The sequence below is a fragment of the Hippoglossus hippoglossus genome, chromosome 12, assembly GCF_009819705.1.
Source record: "Hippoglossus hippoglossus isolate fHipHip1 chromosome 12, fHipHip1.pri, whole genome shotgun sequence".
Taxonomy (NCBI): Eukaryota; Metazoa; Chordata; class Actinopteri; order Pleuronectiformes; family Pleuronectidae; genus Hippoglossus; species Hippoglossus hippoglossus.
In genome coordinates, this window is record NC_047162.1 from 7,783,245 (window position 1) to 7,804,992 (window position 21,748).

Below are 21,748 nucleotides of genomic sequence, written 5' to 3' on the forward strand. Positions count from 1 at the left end.
TGTTGAGGATAATGTAACCTATTTATTTCATTTTAATAGTATATTATTGTTGGGACATGTAACCACGTGGTGTGTGGCTGTGAACCAACCTCTCACATCTCTTAATGGTCAGTCAGCTCATTGATGAAAGTTGCTCTCTCCTGTTGTCAGTGCACTGTGGCTCAGTCTAAATGCAGGTGAGGACACTGTGTTTTTTTCAGGTCCTTGTGATGGACAGTCTGTGTATATTTGATCCGTGGCTGCCATGTTGAAGCAGTCATTGGATATCAGCCTGTTCCCAGTGAAGGAGTCAAGTCATCACAGGTTCAGCTTCTGCTTCCTCCGCTGCTCAACACCTCGTCAGTTTCTGTGCAGCAGTTTATCAACAGTTTTCCACCATGACAAACATCCCGAGCTGCGTTCCACCCGCATGAGACACCTGGGAACCGTCTAATTGCTGGGAGCCTCCACACCTCTGCGGCCATGGTGCGTTCACTGACGCTGTTTTTGTTAGCACTTCTTCATCTCGGTCATGCCACAGTCTACACCAACGACTGGGCGATTAGAATAAGAGGCGACCTGCGTTATGTGAACAGAACTGCAGAGAAATATGGATTCACCAACATGGGTCAGGTACGTGTGATCCAACACACACACACACACACACACACACACACACACACACACACACACACACACACACACACACAAGCTGCAGACATGGACACAACAAGCATTTGCATTATTGATCTTTAATTATTGTCTTGTTATTTTTTCAGTGTATCTCATATTTGTGTAGACTTATGTTGGCCTTGATGTTACAATTAACTGAGAGACATCAGCAATAACAGCAAGTCAACAAATAATGGGACAAAATACAAGAGTTATAATACTACTACTACTAATAATAATAATATAAAAACAAGCTTTATTTGTATACCTCTTTCTCAACAAAGTTACAAAGAGCTGCGCAAGGGGATAAAACAATAATGCCAACAATTAAAATAAATAAAATATATTGAAATCCACCCAGATTTTGAAATGTATTTATTTATTTTTCACTTTTTTTACGATTAAAAGGCTGAAACACAAAATACATTCGAACAAAACAACACAGAACAAAGTAAGACAAAAGGTGCTGACAAGTCTAATCTCCTCAGGTTAGGAGTTTCAGAACCTCAGGGTCCTGATGGACAAGCCTGGTCACCCTTAGTTATCAGCCTTGACTTATACTAACTATTAGCAAGTGTTGGTTGGACGATGTTAGATTACAGCTTGGAGCACAGGGACTTTGAAGCTCTATAGTATAACTGGGGGTCCGACTGTGCTGAGCTTTAAAAAGAATCTTAAAATCAATCCTCAATTGAACTGGCAGCCAGTGAAGGGAGGCAAGAATCTGGGAGATATGGGCCCTTTATGCTTGGTCTTGGTTAACATGCGAGCAGCGGAATTCTAAACTAGCTGAAGCCGAGACACTGAAGATTGACAGTAGTGCAGTAGTCCAGGCGTGAAAAGAAAAAGACACGAATAAGCCTTTCTATCTTTTATAGCTTAGCTGATTTGACTTTGGCTGAAAATCACAAGATTGAACCAGGTTATTGCCATTGGCTTCGAAAACCAAGTGCCATAAATGACATTTTGAGATTTCTTCATAATGTTTGACTGTCAAAATATTTGATTTATCTCCAGTAGATAACATCAGTTAAAAAAATTTATAAAAGGTTCTAACATAAAACAGAATGAAGTTATATTATCTTCAACACTGTTGGGGTTTTTCTTTTACGGCGTCCTGGAGAACTTTTTATGTCAGAAGTCAGCGGCTGCTCATCTACATTAAGAGTCTGTGAAGCAGCCAGAGACGTCGTTCTGTTCTCTCATCTCTTGACCTTTATCTCAGCAGCCTGACCTCGACGATATAATATTAATTATACAAACTGTTAAACTCTGAAGAACCAACAACCAGCGCTTTATTGCCTTTCAATTAGGGTTGCAAAGAATTTTGTTAGTGCTCATGTACACGAAAGAAAGAAAGACCGAAACCAATCAGAGCAGACTCGCCAATGCACCGGCAGAATGGCCTAATAAAAAACGGAATCAATAAATAATAAAGCAAATAAATAAAACCGGAGCAGGGTTTAGAGGCCGGGCCCATAAAATTCAACGCACGCGCTCCCTCGGGACAGGGGCTGTAATGAAAGTTGCAGGTCTTGGGTCTATGTGTTACTGTGGGTGAGATGAACCACAGAGAGACACTTTGAAATAGAAAAAAAAAAAAAGAGTTTTATGTGCTTTATGGAGGACAGAAATCAGAGAGGAAATTTCCCAACATGAGGCATCAGGAAATAAATTAAGAGCAAAACTTATTCTTGTCAGTTGCAGAAAATGGACAGCACAACATAAATTACACGGAGCGTCTGAGGCCTCTTAAAAATCTGCTAACATCATGGTGTCAAAGGCACACACACACACACACACACACACACACACACACACACACACACACACACACACACACACACACACACACACACACACACACACATATGAGACACACACATGAGCAGCAGTGTGGCTGAAGTCATGTGGCTCAGGTTACCTTCGCCTGAAAAACTATCACAGGTGTCATGTAGCCACTTGAATGAAAGACGCCAAAGGCAGCTTCATAATTTAACAGATGTTTAGTGCAGTGACGGAGCGGGATGAGCAGCTCTCCTTCACTTGGAAACAAATTAAATAAGCAGATTCTAACGTCTGTTTCAACAGATTGGAGACCTGAAGAGTTACTACAGTTTTCGCCACCAAGAGACGGCGAAGCGCTCCACCGTGTCCAACGAAGAGGTGGCTGCTGGCGTCGCCAAGGAGACCAAGGTATAGTAATGGGATACGAGGATTGGGAGACTCTGTTGGATTATTAATCAGCTGCGTATCCCTCCCTACCTACTGATACAAACACGTGAGCGCACACACACACACACATACAGACACACACGCACACACGCCTATGTGTTGGCCCCTTCTACACAAAAACACACACTCCTCCCCCTCACATGATGGACCAAAGTGTCAAGTGTTAGGCATCACATTTAAATGATAATAAGCACATGGAAGAGAGAAGGTTCTTAAAGTGAAATGTGCTTAGAATACAAACACCAAACACACATTACAAAAGAAGAAACACGTGTAACACGATGTTCAGGGGAGTGATGGGTTTGATTTAGGTAAGCAGCAACATTACACACCAACTTATTTATGTATATTTCATTTAAAAGGTGGTGATATAGATGCGCATATAAGAACCCCGAAGTGCAGTGAGGCAGCACTGTTGTTAAAGTGCCCAATAAAATATGTATTTATAATATATTCTGCTTTATAGTCAGACCAATTGGCAGCAACAAATATCAGCTGTATTTCAATTCTGACACCAAATGTTATTTTCTGGAAGGAATTATGTTTGGAAACACTTGCCCTCACAGAGCCGTGGTAAATTACCAAAGGGCTTGCCAAGATAAGAATGTTCTCTCTGGGACGACGGTGGCCGACTGTGAGCTGCTGAGAGAGGAGACGTCCTAAAACGTCAGAGTCAATTTCAGACATGATTTAGATAAACCATAAAGTGTATATAAAGATGGACGATACGTCTCCACTTCCTCCTGCTGTCCAGAAATTTAGCCAAATTAACCCACATATGAACCCTGTCATCTTGCGTATTTGGAGTCTAAGCAGCTATTGAGGGATGGAACCACAGCGGTTTGGTCTGTGTCCCATCCACTAACATGTAGGAGGGAGGATTTGTGACCTATACTGCTGCCGGCCAGATTGAGGCGCTTTGGCTTCACTTTTGGGGAGCAGTGATGTCATCCAACTTTATACTGTATACAGTCTATGAGATAAACTTCGAAATCGAAAGTCCAGTTCTTATCAAAATGAGTAGGATTCATCCTCTGGGAACCATGAATGTTAGCAGTAGTAGTAGTAGATAGTTGGTGAGAGGTTTCAGACTGGACCAAAGTGTCAAACAGACCATCCAACCAACTGACAGACCGACACTGACATCCATTGGGCCATGCTGCTAGCTACATGTCTACATAAATAACCTTGTGTACTAGGTAGGTTGGATGGAGGGCAGCTGGGCCTGGATGTAGACACTTGACATTTAACGTCTGTGGGGTCGACCCTACTGAGATTAAATGCGTGGGACTTCCCGCTCGTCTGACAGGACTGAAGAAGCATCTTGGATGAGAGGTGAAACAGCTTCAAGCTTCTACAACCTCGTTCAGCTGCCCTCGACTCAACCCACCTGTGATAACCATGACCTGGATGACGGAGAATCCACACAGGCTAACAGACCGTGTGGTTCCTTTTTAAGGTGGAATGGCTCCAGCAGCAGGTGGTCCAGAGAAGAGCAAAGAGGAACTCCAGAGCAAGTCACATCTCAGCAGACATGAAACCCAAACGCCCCCCCGCTGCCCGGGCCCGGTCCAGCCGCACCCAGACGCTGCGCTTCAATGACCCAGTGTGGAACAGCCTGTGGTACATCGTGAGTCAGATATTTTTTTTTTTATTTACTAAGCTCCTGTCTGAATTACAGACACATAAACCCAGACAGACAAGAGTTTTAAAATAGACCCCGTTTTATTCTTTTACTCTCACGGGCTGTATTGGATGTGCCACTGTTTGCTCCACAGCACTGCAGCGGCGAGGCCGAGGGCTGCCTGTCTCACATGAACATCGCGGCGGCCTGGACGAGGGGCTACACGGGGAAGGGTGTGGTGGTGTCTGTCCTAGATGATGGCATTGAGAGAGAGCATCCGGATCTGAAGCCAAATTATGTAAGTGCCCCGGGATGGGACGCCCTTCTCGGGAAGGAGACATTAATCATAAGCAATTTGGCAGAGCTCCTCGTGCAAGAGCGCGGAGCTGAGACAGATATTGCAAGGCGGTCGAGGCAGAGATTTTGGGCCAAAGGTTTGGAAAGGCCGACTAAGAGTATTGGAATGGACATTAAACGTCCGATCCACTTAACTGTGGAGTGGACTGGTGAATAATGCTCTTTGTGATTTGCCTGATATAACAGAGACAGATAGCTGCTGGCATCTTGTTATGTGCCGCTACTAACTATCCATCTGTTTCAGGATCCTCTCGCCAGCTATGATGTGAACGGACAAGACCCAGATCCCTCTCCGGATCACTCAGGCGACGCTGATAACTAGTGAGCACTTCTTATTTCTAGATTTCTCTCCCGCACCTGTTTTGCCATCTCCATTTTTCCCTCGTAATTCAAATTTTAATTATCGCCAACCTCTCCTTTCCATTTCCCCCCTAGTAATTACATGCATATATGGATATGCAAATTCCCCAGTCTGAATTCTGTCTTCTCACTGGTTTGATGTAACGGAAATAGCCTGTCTTCTCCTCATGCATATGCATCTAACCTCATGTTCTGATGATCTCCTCCTTTCTCCGAAGCCATGGGACTGAGTGTGCAGGGATGGTTGTTGCCGCTGCGAATAACTCCGAGTGCACGGTTGGAGTGTCTTTCCATGCACGTATCGGCGGTGAGTGCATGTGACGGCATGAAACTCGTGCGCCCAAGGACTTCTGTAGGTCAGAGTTTTGTGTATAATGCTCTCAAACGTTTATCCTCTGCCCTCTTTACCTGTAGGCATCCGCATGCTGGATGGAGATGTGACAGACATCATAGAGGCCCACTCGCTGAGCTTCAGACCTCAGCATATTGATATTTACTTAGCTAGCTGGGGGCCAGAGGATGACGGAGCCACTTTGGAGGGACCAGGGCCTCTGACTCATCTCGCTTTACAGAATGGCATTAAAACAGTGAGACAGAGAGAGAGAGAGAGAGAGAGAGCGAGAGAGAGAGAGAGAGAGAGAGAGAGAGAGAGAGAGAGAGAGAGAGAGAGAGAGAGATTGTGTGTGAAAGAGGGGGGGGGGGGGGTCTTGTTGACTGCGTGTGTTTGTTTATGTCTGCGTCCTACCTGCGGCTGTATATTTACTTCAAGGGCTTATCGTTCTCTCCTCATCGATGTGCAAATATCATTAATAAATTAATCACCTCTGTCTGCTTCTCCCAATTAATCTCAGGGCCGACAGGGGAGGGGCTCTGTTTTCGTCTGGGCTTCGGGGAACGGTGGGCAGAGAGGTGACCACTGCTCCTGTGACGGCTACAGCAACAGTATCTACACCGTCTCTATCAGCAGCAGCACTTGGCGTGGAAGCCGGCCAGATTACCTGGAGCAGTGCGCCTCCACACTGGCGACAGCTTACACCGGGGGAGACGCGGAGGAGATGGTGAGTCGAGGCTGTGATGAACATAAGGAACATCCTCTGTATTAAATACCCAGAAATATAAATGTAAATCAATAACAATACAAGGGTTAATATGAACGTTATTAAGATCCAGGGCCCATCGTCACCACAACAAGGGCTGAGGCTGCTCGTTCCCTTCACAATAAATCCATGAAGTCTTTCAGCCAGTTATCAAAAACAAAGCAATTTAGTTAACATAATGTGTCTCTCATCATAATAATAAGTTTTACTGACAAATAAGCAAATGCAATGATGTGGTGTGTGTGAGCATTGACTGTAAATTTGTTTACTCAAGAGGCTTGTTAAGTTCTGTTACTATCGCTGCGCCTCTCAGTGACCATTTGCAGGAACGCTCTGCACATTGATTCTTCACTTTAATTAGTCCATTTAACTTTATTTTACAAAACATAAACAATATTATATTCTTTGCCTTATATAGCAATTACAAGTTATTCTAATACAATATATGTATTGTTTATACAGGCGGATCAAACAAGTCACATAATCTCCTGTCTGATCAAAAATAAAATAATGCAAAACATAATGGAGATAGAAGACACTTCCTGTTACTGTCTCAGTCTGAGGAAGAATGTTTCTGGGTTTATTGTGCACAGGAAAATCTGTGATGATGAAACTAGAGATTAGATTCAACATTATTGTCATTGTGCACAGGTACAAAGGCAGTGACATGCACTTAGCATCTAATCAAAGCGTCAGCAGAGCATTAGCATCATATACAACTACAGTGCAGATCTGAGTAAGTACCACGGAATAAATGATGCTATAATGTAAATTCGATCATATACAGAGATGATATGATAAAAAGTTCACTTGTGAACAGAATGGTGGAAGTGCAGCTAACTAACATGTAAGTAGAAGAAAAAATTCTGAATTGATCAGACTAAACTTAACTGTAAATTTTTGTCTTTAATAAATATTTTATACTTTTTTTATACTTTATTCAATAAATAATCTTTAAATAGTTTACCTGGGAAACCTAAAATTACTAATTCCATATAATACAACACAAATAATCTTTAAGAATCCTTTACAAGTTTCACACAGAAGTTGCATCTTTGTGAAACAATGAACAGTTACGGCGGATAATGTTTTCAACAATAGATGAATGATGAATGAATGTTTACTCTAGTTTGAATGACGCTTCTCCTTTGAAGAACATTTCTATTTCCCAACAAGTTTTCTCTATAAACCAGGTTATATTGTTTCTATCAGGAAACTTCTGAAAATGATTCAATAATAAAACATTTTATTAACCTGCGAAATATAAAATATGTAAATCTGACTTAGTCATTTATGCTAAAAGTGTTTTCAGATGTTTTGCCTTCTGCTTGCATCTCTACTCTGCAATCAGTCCTGGTCATTGATGTGCAGCATTGCAAATAATTCAGCTCAATTCCACAATGATCTCATAGATTGAAATACATAGAAACACTAAAGCAAAATCTCTGATCCTGCAATGTGATGACTACAACCCTCGTGTTGTCGTCGACAGATAACGTTGGGCCCGCAGCAGAGCTGTCGCTGGGCCCAGTCGGGCTCCTCCCTCTCCGCCTCCATGGCTGCAGGTGTCATCGCTCTTACTTTGGATGCCAAGTAAGCAGCTCTCACACACATAAAATCCATACATACAGGCACAGTTTCAAATCAATACGTGTTCCTATTGATGGGCGGGGGGGGGGGATGAGAGTATGATGCTTTGCTCCGTTTGACCTTTTCTCAGCCCCGCTCTAACCTGGAGGGATGTGCAGCACATTATCGTTCGCACATCAAAAGCTCATCATCTCATCGCTCCTGACTGGGCCGTTAATGGAGCCGGATACGAAGGTATTATTCCCATCAGATGCTGAATTCCCCTCTTCTTTGAGTAGTTTAGAGAATGTGAACAATAATCTTTTTGACGCATCTCGAAACTTCTAATAAAAGAGATGAGCGGAGATAAGCATATTTTGGTAAATGTTCTCCCGGCCCCTTTTTTTTTAGGGAGACTATAAAACACTGAGCATGAAACTAATGAGATCCTGTGAGCAGAACAGTGATAAACGCCGTCAAAGTCCCAGGAGTGCGGGAAGTCTTTTTAAAGCTACAGTGTCTTTTAAGTCCCATCTAATGTGTCTTGTGTGTGTGTGTGTGTGTGTGTGTCAGTGAGCCACCTGTACGGCTTTGGCCTGCTGGATGCTGAGGGCCTGGTAAAGGAGGCCGAGCGATGGAAGCAAGTTCCCTCGCAGCACGGGTGCGCGGAGGAGGCTCCCATCCAGCCGAGCAGGTATCCCACCAAGAGATCTCTGCTTCCACTCTGGGGCTTCCCTTGAATCCTCCTCTTTTATCACACTTTATTTATGTCTCTCTCACTTCTCACACAGATCCCTCTCTCGGACTCTTTATTGTGTGTCACTTTCTTCTTTACAACTTCTCCCCGTAACTCTCATGCTTCTCTGTTTTCCGCCCTCTTCTCTTCTCTCAGCCGCCCACTGCATCTGCTTTATTCTTTTCTCTCCGTCTCATGACAGAGCCATTCATCCAGGCCCGGTGCTGACGTCCACCTATGAGGCCACAGGCTGCTCCGACGAACCCCGGCAGCACGTTGTTTATGTGGAGCATGTCGTCGTACGTGTTACCATCACTCATGGCCGCCGCGGCGACCTTTCTATTACGCTCACTTCACCTTCGGGCACAGTGTCGCAGCTGCTAGCTAACAGGTAACAGAGAGCAGCGATGTTTCATCCAACAATAATTATCCCTGCCCAGGTAGCTTCAACACATGGTCGCTACACATCATCTACGAGTGTATGGCTTGTTTCTTATCTTGATTCAGTAGTGTTGTCTTTCGGGTTTGAAAGCAAGAAAATAAAATTGTCCTGCCCTTGTTCTGGGTGCATTAGTTTGCATTAGTTGAATTCCCTTTCCCATAAAATACAGGGGGGGGAAATAAACAGGGCGGCATCTATTTTGAAAAAGAAACAACCTTGAGATCCTTGATTTTGCTGCTCCATGTTGGCTAGGGATCTGCCAGACTTTTTTATTGATGAGAAGGCGGTGTAATAATATAATAAGCAGTGGAGGGCAGGAGTGCATGAACCCGTTAAAAGTAACCATCGGTACGATAAATGACATATGAGTGTCATTTATCTTTACAGCCACTCCACAGGGCAGATTTCTTCAGCTTGGCAACTTGTCCCATTAGGGAGATAAAGGATTTTGGCAAATACTACTGGAAGATTGCAAGCGCTCTCCTCACATCGTGTTTCAAAGGGACTGTCCGTGGCCAAATTAATTTTGAGCATTTTTCTGCCACTTTCAGCAAAAATACACCACAATGAAAAGTGCAACAAAGTGTTGATGGCTAATTAAAGCACGTTCAAATCACATTGGTGCAAAGTTGCTATTTGCTTCTGCTCATGTGCCCTACTTAAAGCTGCTCTCGTCAAACTGTTTGATGTGTGATCTGGAACCTGCACTGAGTCATCACGACTCTGCAGTTCCCCTTAACTCTACGGAGCGTTCTGGTGTCTTTCAGCTCGTTGTTTCGGTCTTAGAATTTGCGACGTTACTGGTTCACTCTCTGCTGTCACCAATCTCATTTCCGGCCACAACAGGTTAAAAAAAAAAAACAACTATAAAAACCCAATGCACCCGACCTGCTCTGCACCAAACAGCAGAGAATCACATTGAGCATCTAGCTGGTGAACACAGTGGAGCATTTAGCAGCTAAAGAGCCTGATATTTCCCTCGGGAGCTGGAGGAGAGAAGACAGAGTGAATATTGAATTTAAATTTGTCGGGTGGCCAGAAACATGACTCCAAATGAATGATAATGTCCCTCTGTATTTGCTGGATGTGTAAATAAGCATCTGTTTGCTAAAGACTTCCCAGTGTTATCTGTTTAAGATGATAATGTCAGTCAATATGTTTAGATTAAGACATTAGTCTGAATAAGTCACTGTCATGCAAAAAGCCTTTTCTGATTATCTTAATCTGAATAAGGTGTAAGAGTATTCTGACCTTTGTCATATGTAGGAATATATACATCCTAATTGCAGTATAACATTCTAACTACATTTTCACTGTATTTTGTGACATCGACATACATATGACTATAAAGGGAATATCGTTTTAGTTATTTATGTAAACATGTCTTATTCAGAATGAGGTCAACAGTCAGGATCTTGGTATCCATGTAAACAGTGTCAGTGTAGTGTTCACAGCTTGTAGAAATTATTTGGAAAAAAACCCACTAAATGAATACTTTTGCTATCTGTTCTTACATTTTGCTGATAATCTTCTGTTAAATAAGTAAAACTGAATCTGGGGATTTTATTAATGACAGAGTATTTCTACATTGCCTTATTATTTTATTTAAGTAAAGGATGTGAATAATTCTCACTGTAGTAGTAGTATTAGATGAAGCAGCAGTAGTTGTAGTAGTAAAAATGATGTTTGTAGTTGATTTAGCAGCAGTATGGTTATGTCATATTTTTGTGTTAGGCCTCTCGACAACTCCACTGAGGGATTCCACAACTGGGAATTGATGACGACTCACTGCTGGGGGGAGCAGGCAGCCGGGGAATGGACGTTGAAAATCAAAGATACTCCCTCTCAGAAGAGAGACAACGCTGAACTAGGTCTGCTCTTACTCTTCGTAACATCTCAGTATTACAAAACAATGGCATTGAAGTTCAGCCAGAGCAGCGGCAGCTAAAATACAGTCCATGCCTCGCGGGACCGACCTGTTATCTCGCCCTCTTTCTGTTTCTCTGTTGTTTCCCAGGGATGCTGAAGGAGTGGTCCCTGGTGATTTATGGCACCGCAGAGCAGCCGTACCCGGTGCATCGTGAGCGAGCCCGATCAGCGGAGATGCTGACGGATAGTGACCTCACTGAAGAATACAGTGGTGAGTCATGTACTCAGACTATTCAAACAGCAGCTAAATGTACTCTACTGTAATGGAGATTTACAGTGCATTTTAGATTCTGGTTTCTTTATGGTTAGAGTGAGGAAGCTCCGTTGAAATCATTTTTTTATACAAATGTCCAAATAAACGATGCAGACATGAAACTATTAGTCACATAATTGATGAGCTGACCACCGTTTTAATCATAATTTATCAAACCAGATATTAAAGTGACAGTATTCTCTGCTTTTATATGTGATTATCATTTAATGATGTTTGTTCAAGCAAAACAAGATAACACATTTGAAGCCAATATTAATCATAACAACAATAATCATCATAAACTATATTTTTACAGCATTTTTCTTAACAATGTTACAAAGTGAGATTAAAATAAAATTATTGAACACGAGCAGAGAAAATAGAACAATAAAAAAGTTTTATTATCAAATAAATAAATACGATTAGTCAGTGTAATAAAAGTCAATGTCATCACTTCTAAAAGCTTTCGTAAAAAGAAATGTTTTTAGAAGGGATTGTCACCTTGACTTTTCATAGACTAAATTAGTAATGAATTAATCAATACATTAACTGGGAGAAATATCCATCAGAGTAATCAAAACAATGAACAAATCTAATGAATAACACACAAATCAGTAAACGCTGTGTTTGATGTGAATAAGAAAAATACAAACATTCACTGGGTCCCGAGGCTACTGACATCGACAGGAGCTCACTGGAGTCAAACCTGGGGTCCAATCAAAGAAAGCCGACTGGAGGTGTGGGTTACAGCTACTTTAACTTAAAAACACTCCACTGTTTCCAGTTTGTTATTCTCAAGAAGCCTCGGCTGATGTGAACCACAGTAAAAAAGGGGTCTCAGAAAACTCCCGATCAAGAATTGGTGATTTGCATAAAGCTAAGGGGTTACAGAGTTTAGATATTTATCAGTCCATAGTGAGACAAATTTAAAGTTAGCTCCAAAGGCAAAATGCAGAATGCTCAATGAGGCAAAAAAAAAAACAACCTCCAGAGTTAAAGCTAAGGGCTTGAGGGAGTTAGTGAGCATCACTGTTCACGACTCTATCATAGGTCAAGCAAATCCTGTCATGATGCGTGGTTGCATGGAGCCCATTGGTCATAGCACGACACCTCAGAGGAAGCTGCTGCAGCTCAAACAAACTCCACTGCACGTCTGAAGTTTGCCAAAGAGCACCTTGACACTCACACAACACTGCACTTCAAAGTAAATCTGCTGCAGAATGACTTCAGACACAGAGAGTCCTCCTGTTGGACTCAGAGCCCAGAAGTGAACCCGGCGGAGACGCTGTGGAATGAGCTCCAGAGAGTCGTTCACACCAGACATCTCGAGAATATGACTGAGCTCCTGAGACCCCTGAACTAAATGTTGTGCAGGTCTGAGCTGCAGCTACCAGAAGTTTCTTGTTTGAAGTCGTTGCTGCCAGAGGAGGTTTGAGTGGTGTTTAAACTCAAGGGTTGACTTACTTTTTCCACCAGTGAAAGTTTAATACGTGGAAAGACATGAAAGATTATTAATGTTTGTGTGTTTGTCTACACCATAGACTGTATATAAAGATGGACGACATGACTGCAACTCAAAAGTGAAGCCAAAGCGTCTCCATTGCCACCTGGTGGCTGGCTGCGGTATAGGTCATAAACACCGCCTCCTCCATGTTAGTAGACATGGATCAAATTGCATTTGTCATGTTAGGTAGTTCTTATCACACTGATGTTTGCTCAAGTGTTCATCTTGTGTATATATAGTTGGATAAAGAAAGAAGGAGACTCCACTTCTTCCCACTATCTGGAAATAAAGCCAATATATCCCAGAAATGAATCCTGCACCGATGACATAGTTTAGAGCCAGAGTGTGCACAGTAGTGATCTTGGTGTGGTACCGCGGTATGAAACCAAATTTATTAGAAAGATGAACACTTCAACAAATGTCAGTGTGATAAGAACTACCTAAATACTTTTTGGTAGCCATCATGTCGTCCATCTTTATTTAAGGTCTATTATTTACACTTGTGGGGATCAGATCACATTTTATAATCATTTAATGCAGAAACCTTTATCAGCAGATTAACACAGATTTTCAGTTATGTTTTATCATGTGTAACATCATGTGAAACTGTGTCAGCGGTTTCACATGATGCCATGACACCGCAGTGACTTTGCGAGCATTTGCCCTGACAGGACCCTGCGACCCAGAATGCAGTGACGATGGCTGCGAGGGGCCCGGCCCGCAGCAGTGCGTCACGTGCTTACACTTCTTTCTCAAGTTCAAGAACAGCACAAGGTTAGCATGTTCGCTGTGAGTCGATCCAGACGGCAGTGAACTGTGTGATCAGGATGTTGCTGCAAAGCAAAGGGATCAGTCTACTGTAAATAAAATATGTTGTTTCATCCACATGTAAAATTGTAAGATGAAAAACGTGTATATGAGCCTACATATTTTTTTCACTATCATATTTATGAGGTTTTCTCCACTCTCATTTACGTCAAGAGTCATAGCTCTTGTCCTCTGTGTGCTCTGGCCCGTGTCTGTCCAATAGGATGTGTGTGTCGGAGTGTCCCAAGGGATTCTGGGGCGACCGCCGGCGTTGCAAGAGGTGCTACTCCTCCTGCGAGAGCTGCACCGGGAGCCGTAGCGACCAGTGCACTACCTGTCAACCTGGTCACCACCTGACTGAGGGCACCAACACCTGCACAGCCGTCTGTGGGGACAACTACTACCTCGACCATGGTTGGATTTCTGTCTTTAAAGCCTTGTTTCACACTTTTTGTTGTAGTTATTAACATGGCACGAGAAATATCCTTGAGTGAACCTTTAAGGATTCATGGCTCACCAAAGAGCTGTTTGGATCCAGCTGTACATGCCTGCTAATGAACAGTCGGTTGTTGTAAGCACAGTTGATGGCTGTGTGAGTAAGATTGATTCATTGCTCTGATGCCTTCGCCGTGTTTATTGTTTGATTTCCCCACAGATGCAAACATGTGCAGGAAGTGCGGCGAGAACTGCGTGAAGTGTACCTCCTACAGCATCTGCACAGAATGCAGTCCAGACACAAGGTGAGGAGAATTCTCCCAGGGATGCTTGAATTAAGTGCTCGGTAAACACTGCTCCTTTTTGCAGCCGCTGACAGACAGCGCCGACTCTCTGTTTACACACTCCCTCTGCAGCATCCTAACAATTAGAGAAGGTTACAGTGCTGTATTCAAAACAGTGTGTCATCCTTCCCTGTTTATACGCAGCTCCGAAAAATAATCTGGAGTTCCATTTTTGCTAAATCATCACAGGAAAGAAGAAAACATCTTAGACAAATTCACCATATTGTTGAGTTAGAAGTTTCCCTGAGTACAGTGCTCAGTGAGTCAGTCCACCAAGTGCTTGTGGTGGTGTGCTGTGGGTTGGAAAACTGAGCCTGCAGTCGAAAGGCAATGAGTCATCAGAATGGTGTCACATGATTGGCTGTGTGTGTGTGTGTGTGTGTGTGTGTGTGTGTGTGTGTCACGGTGCCACATGCTCTCCCCGCCCTCTCCAGTCTGCAGGCGAATCGGTGCCAGCGGAGCTGTGCGCCCGGATTCTACCACGACAAGCAGGAAGGCACGTGCGAGCCCTGTGACAAGGCCTGTGCTACCTGTGCAGGTGAGAGCCGAGCTGGAGGGTCGTAAACTGTGTGAAAACCTCTTTGACTTTCATTAAAATACATCACACTTAATTATAATAAAAATTATTCCAACAACATACACAATAGCGCATAGTGCAGTACTATGCTGCTTTTTTTCTTTTTCATGCTAATAACACCATTCACGTGCGATTTCATCATCACATTAAATCAATATCATGTGCAATATCCCACATTTCTTACTCCTTTGTCATTTAATGTCTACCCACTGCCCTTTTAATTAGTGTCTTTTTCTCATTTCTATTGATATCTAGCCCTGCTTCTGCATTACTCTGTATACACTTAATTTATCTCACTTACAATCCCATGGTTACAATACACTTATACTCTTTATTATTTTCTTTATTATTTTTTTTACTGTATTCTATTCTACTTTATATTGTTCTGTACTGAATTCTTGGAACAAGCTGCCAGAAGATTTTCCTTCGGGATTAATGAAGTGCTCTTGTTTAAAATCACCTTTGTTTTCCGGCTCGTGCGGCGTCAGGTGCAGGTGTTGAAGCATGCAACCGTTGTGCGGACGGCTACTTGCTGGAGGAGTGGAGGTGTGTGTCCTCCTGCAGTGCGAGCTTCTACGCCACAGAGCCAAGCCCAGAGATAGCTGATGGGCACAGGATATGTAGGAGGTGAGTTCACTGGTGTGTGTTCAGATGTGGGTGGTTTGTTTATCTGCTGATGGCAGGCCTTATTCTGCTGGTTGGCTTCTGTGTGTGTGTGTGTGTGTGTGTGTGCTTGTTTTCAACCTTGCCTTTGTTGTAATGCGTCTGAATGAGTGTACTTTTTTCGTGGTCACTTTGTGTGTTTGCGTGTTCAGCCTCTGCGCTCCACTCCTCAGGTGTGACGCCAGCTGTCTCATCTGTGTGGGGCCGAGCCGGGGGAACTGCAGCGGTTGCTCCAGCGGTCACAGGCTGCAGGAGGGAGTGTGTGTTGTCGACACTGTGTGCACAGACGGTCAGTCAACCATCATCATCATCCTCTCAGATAAATATAGTGCAACCCTCACATATATAGTTCTTACTTCTCCAACTTCTCTAACTGTAACACACAATTATTTCCATTTACTGAATTCGTGTCATCTATGAAGATAAAGGCTTTTTTCTATAATTGACATTTCATATCTATATATATATATATGCATGTGTTTTTGATGTGATACGTAATGTGACTCAACCATAAGTCATCTGCGTTTATTCTCATAAACAAACAACATGGAGCTATGCGCTGTATGCGCGGCTTCCGTTCTTTGGCATCTGACATTAAGCCCACTCCAGTGCCTCAGATACGATATTCAGTCCTGAGTCAGCGCAGAGTTCTCTTGCTGTGTGTCTGTCAGGAGAGTACCAGGACGGTGACGGGAAGTGCCACGCGTGCGATGCAACGTGTCTGAAGTGCACAGGGCCGCGCAGCGAGGACTGCATCAGCTGTGTGTCTTCACGGTAAGCTGGACCTGACTTATATAGATCCAGGGTGAGAGGGGAAATGATCACATCCTGCAGAAAACAAGTTTCACCAAGATGTAGAGTAAAAAACATTCATATTCACAGATAAATTGGGACTGTCTCTCAAAGGCAGTAAGACAGGGATTTCAGTATAATAGTCTGTGTAAATTATTGAACTGTTCATGTTATTTAAATCTTTTTCATTTTAAACAAAGGCTAAAACAGTGGCAAATCTAGGATTTCTCTAAATCATTTACACAGAGAGACCAATTACGTTTCCCAACATCCATACACAGTTCCTGATTGATTAAGGCTGATTAAACCATACATCATTGAATATATTTTGAAAGCCGTTCCTTATTCAAGCACATTGTGTAAAAAAAAAAGTATTTATAAAAATAAACAAATTGTCATATTTATTTGTATTATTGTTAGTAAGTGACTAGGTTAGACTACAGAAAGAACAGGGGCACTTCAGGGGTCAGTCAGATTCAGCTGGGGCCAGTGCCCCCCTGGCCCTGACCCTGGATCCGCCCCTGCTCTATTTTTATTTCATTTTTGGGGGGTTTTCATCACAAATAGTGAAAAAATAACAAATGTTCTTTGGGCAAGCTTCTTGAAATGATGATTTCCTGCTTTTCTCTCTCATGTATAATTAAATACTTAAGGTATTTTGGTGTTGGACTTTTTAGAAACAAGACATTTCACTTTGGGCTCTGAGAAGATGTGATGGACATGTTTTGACATTTTAAAGACTAATAATAAACCTGCCTGATTTTGTTCATCAAGATCCATATATTATTCCCTGAGAAATCAATAAAAATGTCAAAGAAATCCGCCTGATCCGGATCCACACCAAAATTTCATGGGTTCTTTTCGGACCATTACCACATCCACTACCAAGTTTCATGTTTATCCATCCAGTAGTTTTTATGTAATCTTGCTTATAATCATACAAACCAACTGAACAAGTTGACAGGGCGAATGCCAAAAGGCAGATTTCTGCTAATAAAAATCTGTATTTGTTTTTGCCCTGACAAAATACAAAAGTGCCTCTAAAAGAAATGTGACATTCACTTTAATTATTTATGTATAAATAGAGAAAGAAAATGTCGCCCACTTGAGTATGAATAAGACATAATGTTCTTTTGCTTCTACATAATTCATCAGAAGAAAATTTAAATAACTAACAATGTATGATAAAAGACAGTCAATGACTGTATACATGGTTAGGTTAGTGCTGCTGGTGTATATACAGTATATTAACAGATTGAATGGTAGTTGTATATTTAAAATTCAAATACTCCCCACTCCTCTTTCTGCTCTCCCTGTGTCAGTGCTCATCTACATCTGTGTGACCCTACCACATGCTGGGTTGTTAATGAGCTCAACTCATTTGCATTGACATAATTCATATGTGTGGATTTTTTGTGGTATTTGCAACTGGAGTGAAAAAGGCTTTTGATGTTGTTGTTGTTGTCGGCTGCAGGGCTCTGGACGAGGGCGTCTGCGTGGTGGAGTGCGCCAAGGGCAAGTACCAGTCAGGCGGCCGCTGTCACCTGTGTGACCACACATGTGCCACCTGTACGGATGCAGCGCCTGCCAGCTGCGGCAGCTGTGACACTGGTGAGGGAGGGAAATCAGAGCGTGTGTGTGTGTGAGAAAGAGAGAGAGAGAGAGAGAGAGAGAGAGAGAGACATGAAGAGAAACATAACAACTGGTTAAATAACACACTGTACAGTTTGGGTTTTAAAGCAATAGTGAACTTTAGATTTTTGTTGATTTATGTCTCATAATCTCCTGACTGTAATTCAGCATATTGCTGATCATGTTTATTATTTGCGGTTGTGGGAGGTAGAGATAAGTATTTTTTTTTTCTTTCTCCAGGCACTTCAATGTAAAACAGGTCAAAATCACTCCACCAATCCATGAACGTACTATTGTACAAACAAGCTGATCCTTAAACACACACAGTTGCGCACCCCAGAGCTATGAAGGAGAATATACATATATGTATATTCTCCTTCATAGCTCTGGGTTCTGCAACCAGGTAACTTCAGGAAGCTGGGTTTTTAGGTGTTTCCGGGGTACATCGCCATGGTAACTTGCACACCTAACCTTCTCTGAAGCAGGTTATGTTGGAGATAACAGATACCGCCCACTGACCAATCAATTCTCTGTTAAAATGACCTCACCATTCTTAGGAGATCCCTCGGCGCATGGTGGGCGGGTCGTGAGACGTCCTCCAGAGAGTGTTCACTGACAGGAAACCCCCTTTGGCTTTCCCTGACAGTCTTTTATTGAGTGACCCTCATTATTTCAGAGTGCACTCCTGTGTAGGAGGGTTCCCTCCCGTCTACAATTGTTTGTTTTTTTTCCTTTTGGCTGCAGGCAATACGAAAGCGGTTTCATTGTGCTTTTGTATACGAATATCATCGAACAACAGAGACTGATTGAAGCATTAAAGCCGTATACTTGTTCTTATAAGATATGAAGGTGAGCCTGCACACACCTTTGATTCATATTTTTATATGGCGGGGGCGGAAGATGATAGAATTAGATTATCATCATTAAGTATAAGTTTTAATGTAACACAATTGTAGCTACAGTCAGATCTACTCAGGCACTAATGATGGGGCAGTGATATTATAAACCTGTTCATTTATGCATTCACATAGTTGGCTGTGTTCTTCCTGCATCTGGCAGCTGCATCTGTTGCTTTTAGCCTGGATCATGTGTTAAACTTCAAATATTATAATTATTATAGAAGTATACTTTGTTTTTTAAAATGTCAATCTTTGCTGCCTGTAGACGTGACCATTATTATTGGTCATTTGATGCAAACGCCTCTTATTTAATGTAAATTCGCTCTGGAAATCCTGGATGGACTTACCAAGTTGATAGGTTTAGTGAAGCCAACTAAGGAAAAGTAAGTTGAACAATAGAACAGGCTTCCTGTCTCCGCCAACTCTAAAGTAACCAACTCTGAACTCAAGTATCTAAATTCTACACTGCTGTATGTTTGTTATGCTGCTTTCAGTCATGCATTGAAGTCCGTATTTTTCTCCGGAGCACGTGTGAACACAAATGTCCGAGTGAGACGCTCCGTAGTTTCTGCAGAATTTCTCTGCCTGGCCTCCTGGTGTAAAGTCTGTAGGAATCCAGGAAGAAGTCTATGTGTGAACCAACACAGCAGGGGATCCCCCGCTGGATTCCCGGTGAGCGAGTGGGGGGATTGATGACACTTCTAACGTGCGACAGACACAAAAATGAATAAAACTAAAAGAAAACAAATATCTCCCGGTGTAAAAGCGCTGTCATACACGTAGAAGACAGCGACGAAGATGTCTAGAGTTTGTGTTGATAAGAGCTGACGGCGGTTGTCATAAAATCACGTGATCTCCGGAGCGGAGTTGATACTGCCTCTGCTGTTGTGAACACGTCCTTGCGGAGAACCTCCCGCTGTGTTGTGCATGTGTGAAAGGCAAAGTCTGGGTAAACTCTGTGGCCAATTCTCCGGATTTTACCCGCAGGCCGTGTCTGAAAACAGCTTTAGTCAAGAACTGTGCCTGTCTGATGTATCTGCATCTGAAAACAATGCTCATGAGACAAGCGTGAAACATTTAATTTAAACTAAAATATTGATCTGAAGGATGATAAAATGAGCCAAAGAGGAACTGTAGAGTCATGTGGTATTTTCATCTATGAGTGACCTCTTTCACATGCATTGTTAATACAGAAGTGTTGATTTTGAGCATCTAAAGTCTAAACGACTGACATTTATACTTTTTTCCCAAGGATGATTTATCATATTCATTTAGCCTAAATGAAAAGTTGAAGCGAACTGACTGTCGTGGAAATCCATCCAGACAAACACTGGAACCTAACATAACCTCCTGGGCCGAGATGAAAATAAAAAATAGCTCTAGGGAAACCAAACCTAATCATGAGCAGGAAGTTGAACAAGCCGAAGTTCAACCACATATCATCATCGCACTTCTTCACGCCACGATTTGCTGTTTTTCCCTGCAGATAAGTTTGGAGTGGAGCGTTACCTGTATAAAGGTCAGTGTCTGGATGCGTGTCCCGAGGCCTTCTACCACACCAAGGAGAGGAGCTGTGAGCCGTGCGCGGACCAGTGCCGGCTCTGCACCAGCCCCAGCCACTGCCTCGGGTGTAACTCCTCCTACTACGTCTCTGATGGAGCGTGTGTGAAGCTGGAGTGCGGAGAAGGTAAACAAGGTCACCGCGTTGTTTGCTCTGCGGGTTCTCTCATATTTCAGAGACGCGGCGGCAGAGGCGACCTTGACAAGCACTTGTCTCTCACCTGTCCCCCTTCCACTCTCCCTCACCTTTGTTTCTCTCTTTCTGAATGTGTCCCTTCCTTTCTCAGGGGAGGTGGAGGATCCGGATTATGACGACTGCATGGCGTGTGAGGAGGGCTGCAGCAAGTGTGTCCTGTGTAAGTCAGAGGCGCTGCAGCCACAGCACATTCATTTTGTCCCTAAATGAACACTGCCCACTGACCGAACTCTCCTCCCAGCGTGTTGCCGACCATGTTCAGGGGTTTTTCCTGGTGGTGCCCTTTTAAAAAAAAGTAGAGCTGAGTTTCTTTGTCTGCTTTCAACAGATAACCCCAGGCATTGTCTGTCCTGCACTGAGGGCTTTTACAAGTAAGGCTGTGTGCCTCGCTGTCGCCATGTGTGATCTCGCTTCTCTGCACTCGCTCTGCCTCCCAGTTCACTGCAGAACGAAAAGACCCGTTTTTTTGCTGTGGAAGTAGAGTAGATATTTGTGTGCCTGTGTGATGTGTGTGTGTGTGTGCGTGCGTGTGTGTGTGTGTGTGTGTGTGTGTGTGTGTGTGTGTGTGTGTGTGTGTGTGTGTGTGTGTGTGTGTGTGAGAGAGAGAGAGGGAGAGGTACAATCACAGGTATCAGCTGCTGTCTTTGTTATCAGTTTCCAGGATGGCTGCTACAAAAACTGCCCAGCTAAGACGTACAGCGTGGACCAGGAGATGACCTGCGTCCCGTGTGATGACAGCTGTGTGAGCTGTGATGAACATGAGTGCTACTGGTGTGAGACGGACCTCTTCTTATCAGGTAACACCGCCCCACTGGGTCAGGACATGGAGTCATGAAGTATTATATTACAGCTGGGAAAGCGGTACCGACATTCTTCACTTAAGTAAAGGAAGATACTTTGACATGAAATGACTCCTTTACAAATTAAAGTCTTGCACTGAGTGAAAATGTCCCTTAAGTAAAAGTATCAATACTGCAATGTAAAATAATTACAAGGGTTTGCATGTTAATCATGAAAAGATCTGTATTGGCTAAAAAGTAAGGCACTTGTGAAAGGTGGACATGAAGTATTACTATTATAATAGTG

At 42.9% G+C, this 21,748-nt stretch overlaps 1 protein-coding gene across 1 annotated transcript in view; it reads left to right on the top strand.

The window, feature by feature from the left end:
- Nucleotides 1–222: 222 nt before the first annotated feature.
- Nucleotides 223–21,748, top strand: part of pcsk5a (proprotein convertase subtilisin/kexin type 5a) — a 34,217-nt gene continuing 12,691 nt past the window's right edge. Inside the window, exons 1-26 of the mRNA XM_034602697.1 lie at nucleotides 223–612; nucleotides 2,743–2,847; nucleotides 4,346–4,516; nucleotides 4,665–4,808; nucleotides 5,112–5,188; nucleotides 5,446–5,534; nucleotides 5,642–5,814; nucleotides 6,079–6,285; nucleotides 7,817–7,917; nucleotides 8,045–8,148; nucleotides 8,467–8,587; nucleotides 8,832–9,020; nucleotides 10,806–10,942; nucleotides 11,089–11,211; nucleotides 13,429–13,531; nucleotides 13,788–13,978; nucleotides 14,220–14,304; nucleotides 14,778–14,881; nucleotides 15,409–15,547; nucleotides 15,757–15,872; nucleotides 16,255–16,357; nucleotides 17,850–17,986; nucleotides 20,393–20,593; nucleotides 20,754–20,822; nucleotides 20,991–21,033; nucleotides 21,317–21,459. Coding sequence (XP_034458588.1) covers nucleotides 463–612; nucleotides 2,743–2,847; nucleotides 4,346–4,516; nucleotides 4,665–4,808; nucleotides 5,112–5,188; nucleotides 5,446–5,534; nucleotides 5,642–5,814; nucleotides 6,079–6,285; nucleotides 7,817–7,917; nucleotides 8,045–8,148; nucleotides 8,467–8,587; nucleotides 8,832–9,020; nucleotides 10,806–10,942; nucleotides 11,089–11,211; nucleotides 13,429–13,531; nucleotides 13,788–13,978; nucleotides 14,220–14,304; nucleotides 14,778–14,881; nucleotides 15,409–15,547; nucleotides 15,757–15,872; nucleotides 16,255–16,357; nucleotides 17,850–17,986; nucleotides 20,393–20,593; nucleotides 20,754–20,822; nucleotides 20,991–21,033; nucleotides 21,317–21,459 — 3,325 coding nt within the window. The 5' untranslated portion in view covers nucleotides 223–462. The remainder of the gene's footprint in view (nucleotides 613–2,742; nucleotides 2,848–4,345; nucleotides 4,517–4,664; nucleotides 4,809–5,111; nucleotides 5,189–5,445; nucleotides 5,535–5,641; nucleotides 5,815–6,078; nucleotides 6,286–7,816; nucleotides 7,918–8,044; nucleotides 8,149–8,466; nucleotides 8,588–8,831; nucleotides 9,021–10,805; nucleotides 10,943–11,088; nucleotides 11,212–13,428; nucleotides 13,532–13,787; nucleotides 13,979–14,219; nucleotides 14,305–14,777; nucleotides 14,882–15,408; nucleotides 15,548–15,756; nucleotides 15,873–16,254; nucleotides 16,358–17,849; nucleotides 17,987–20,392; nucleotides 20,594–20,753; nucleotides 20,823–20,990; nucleotides 21,034–21,316; nucleotides 21,460–21,748) is intronic.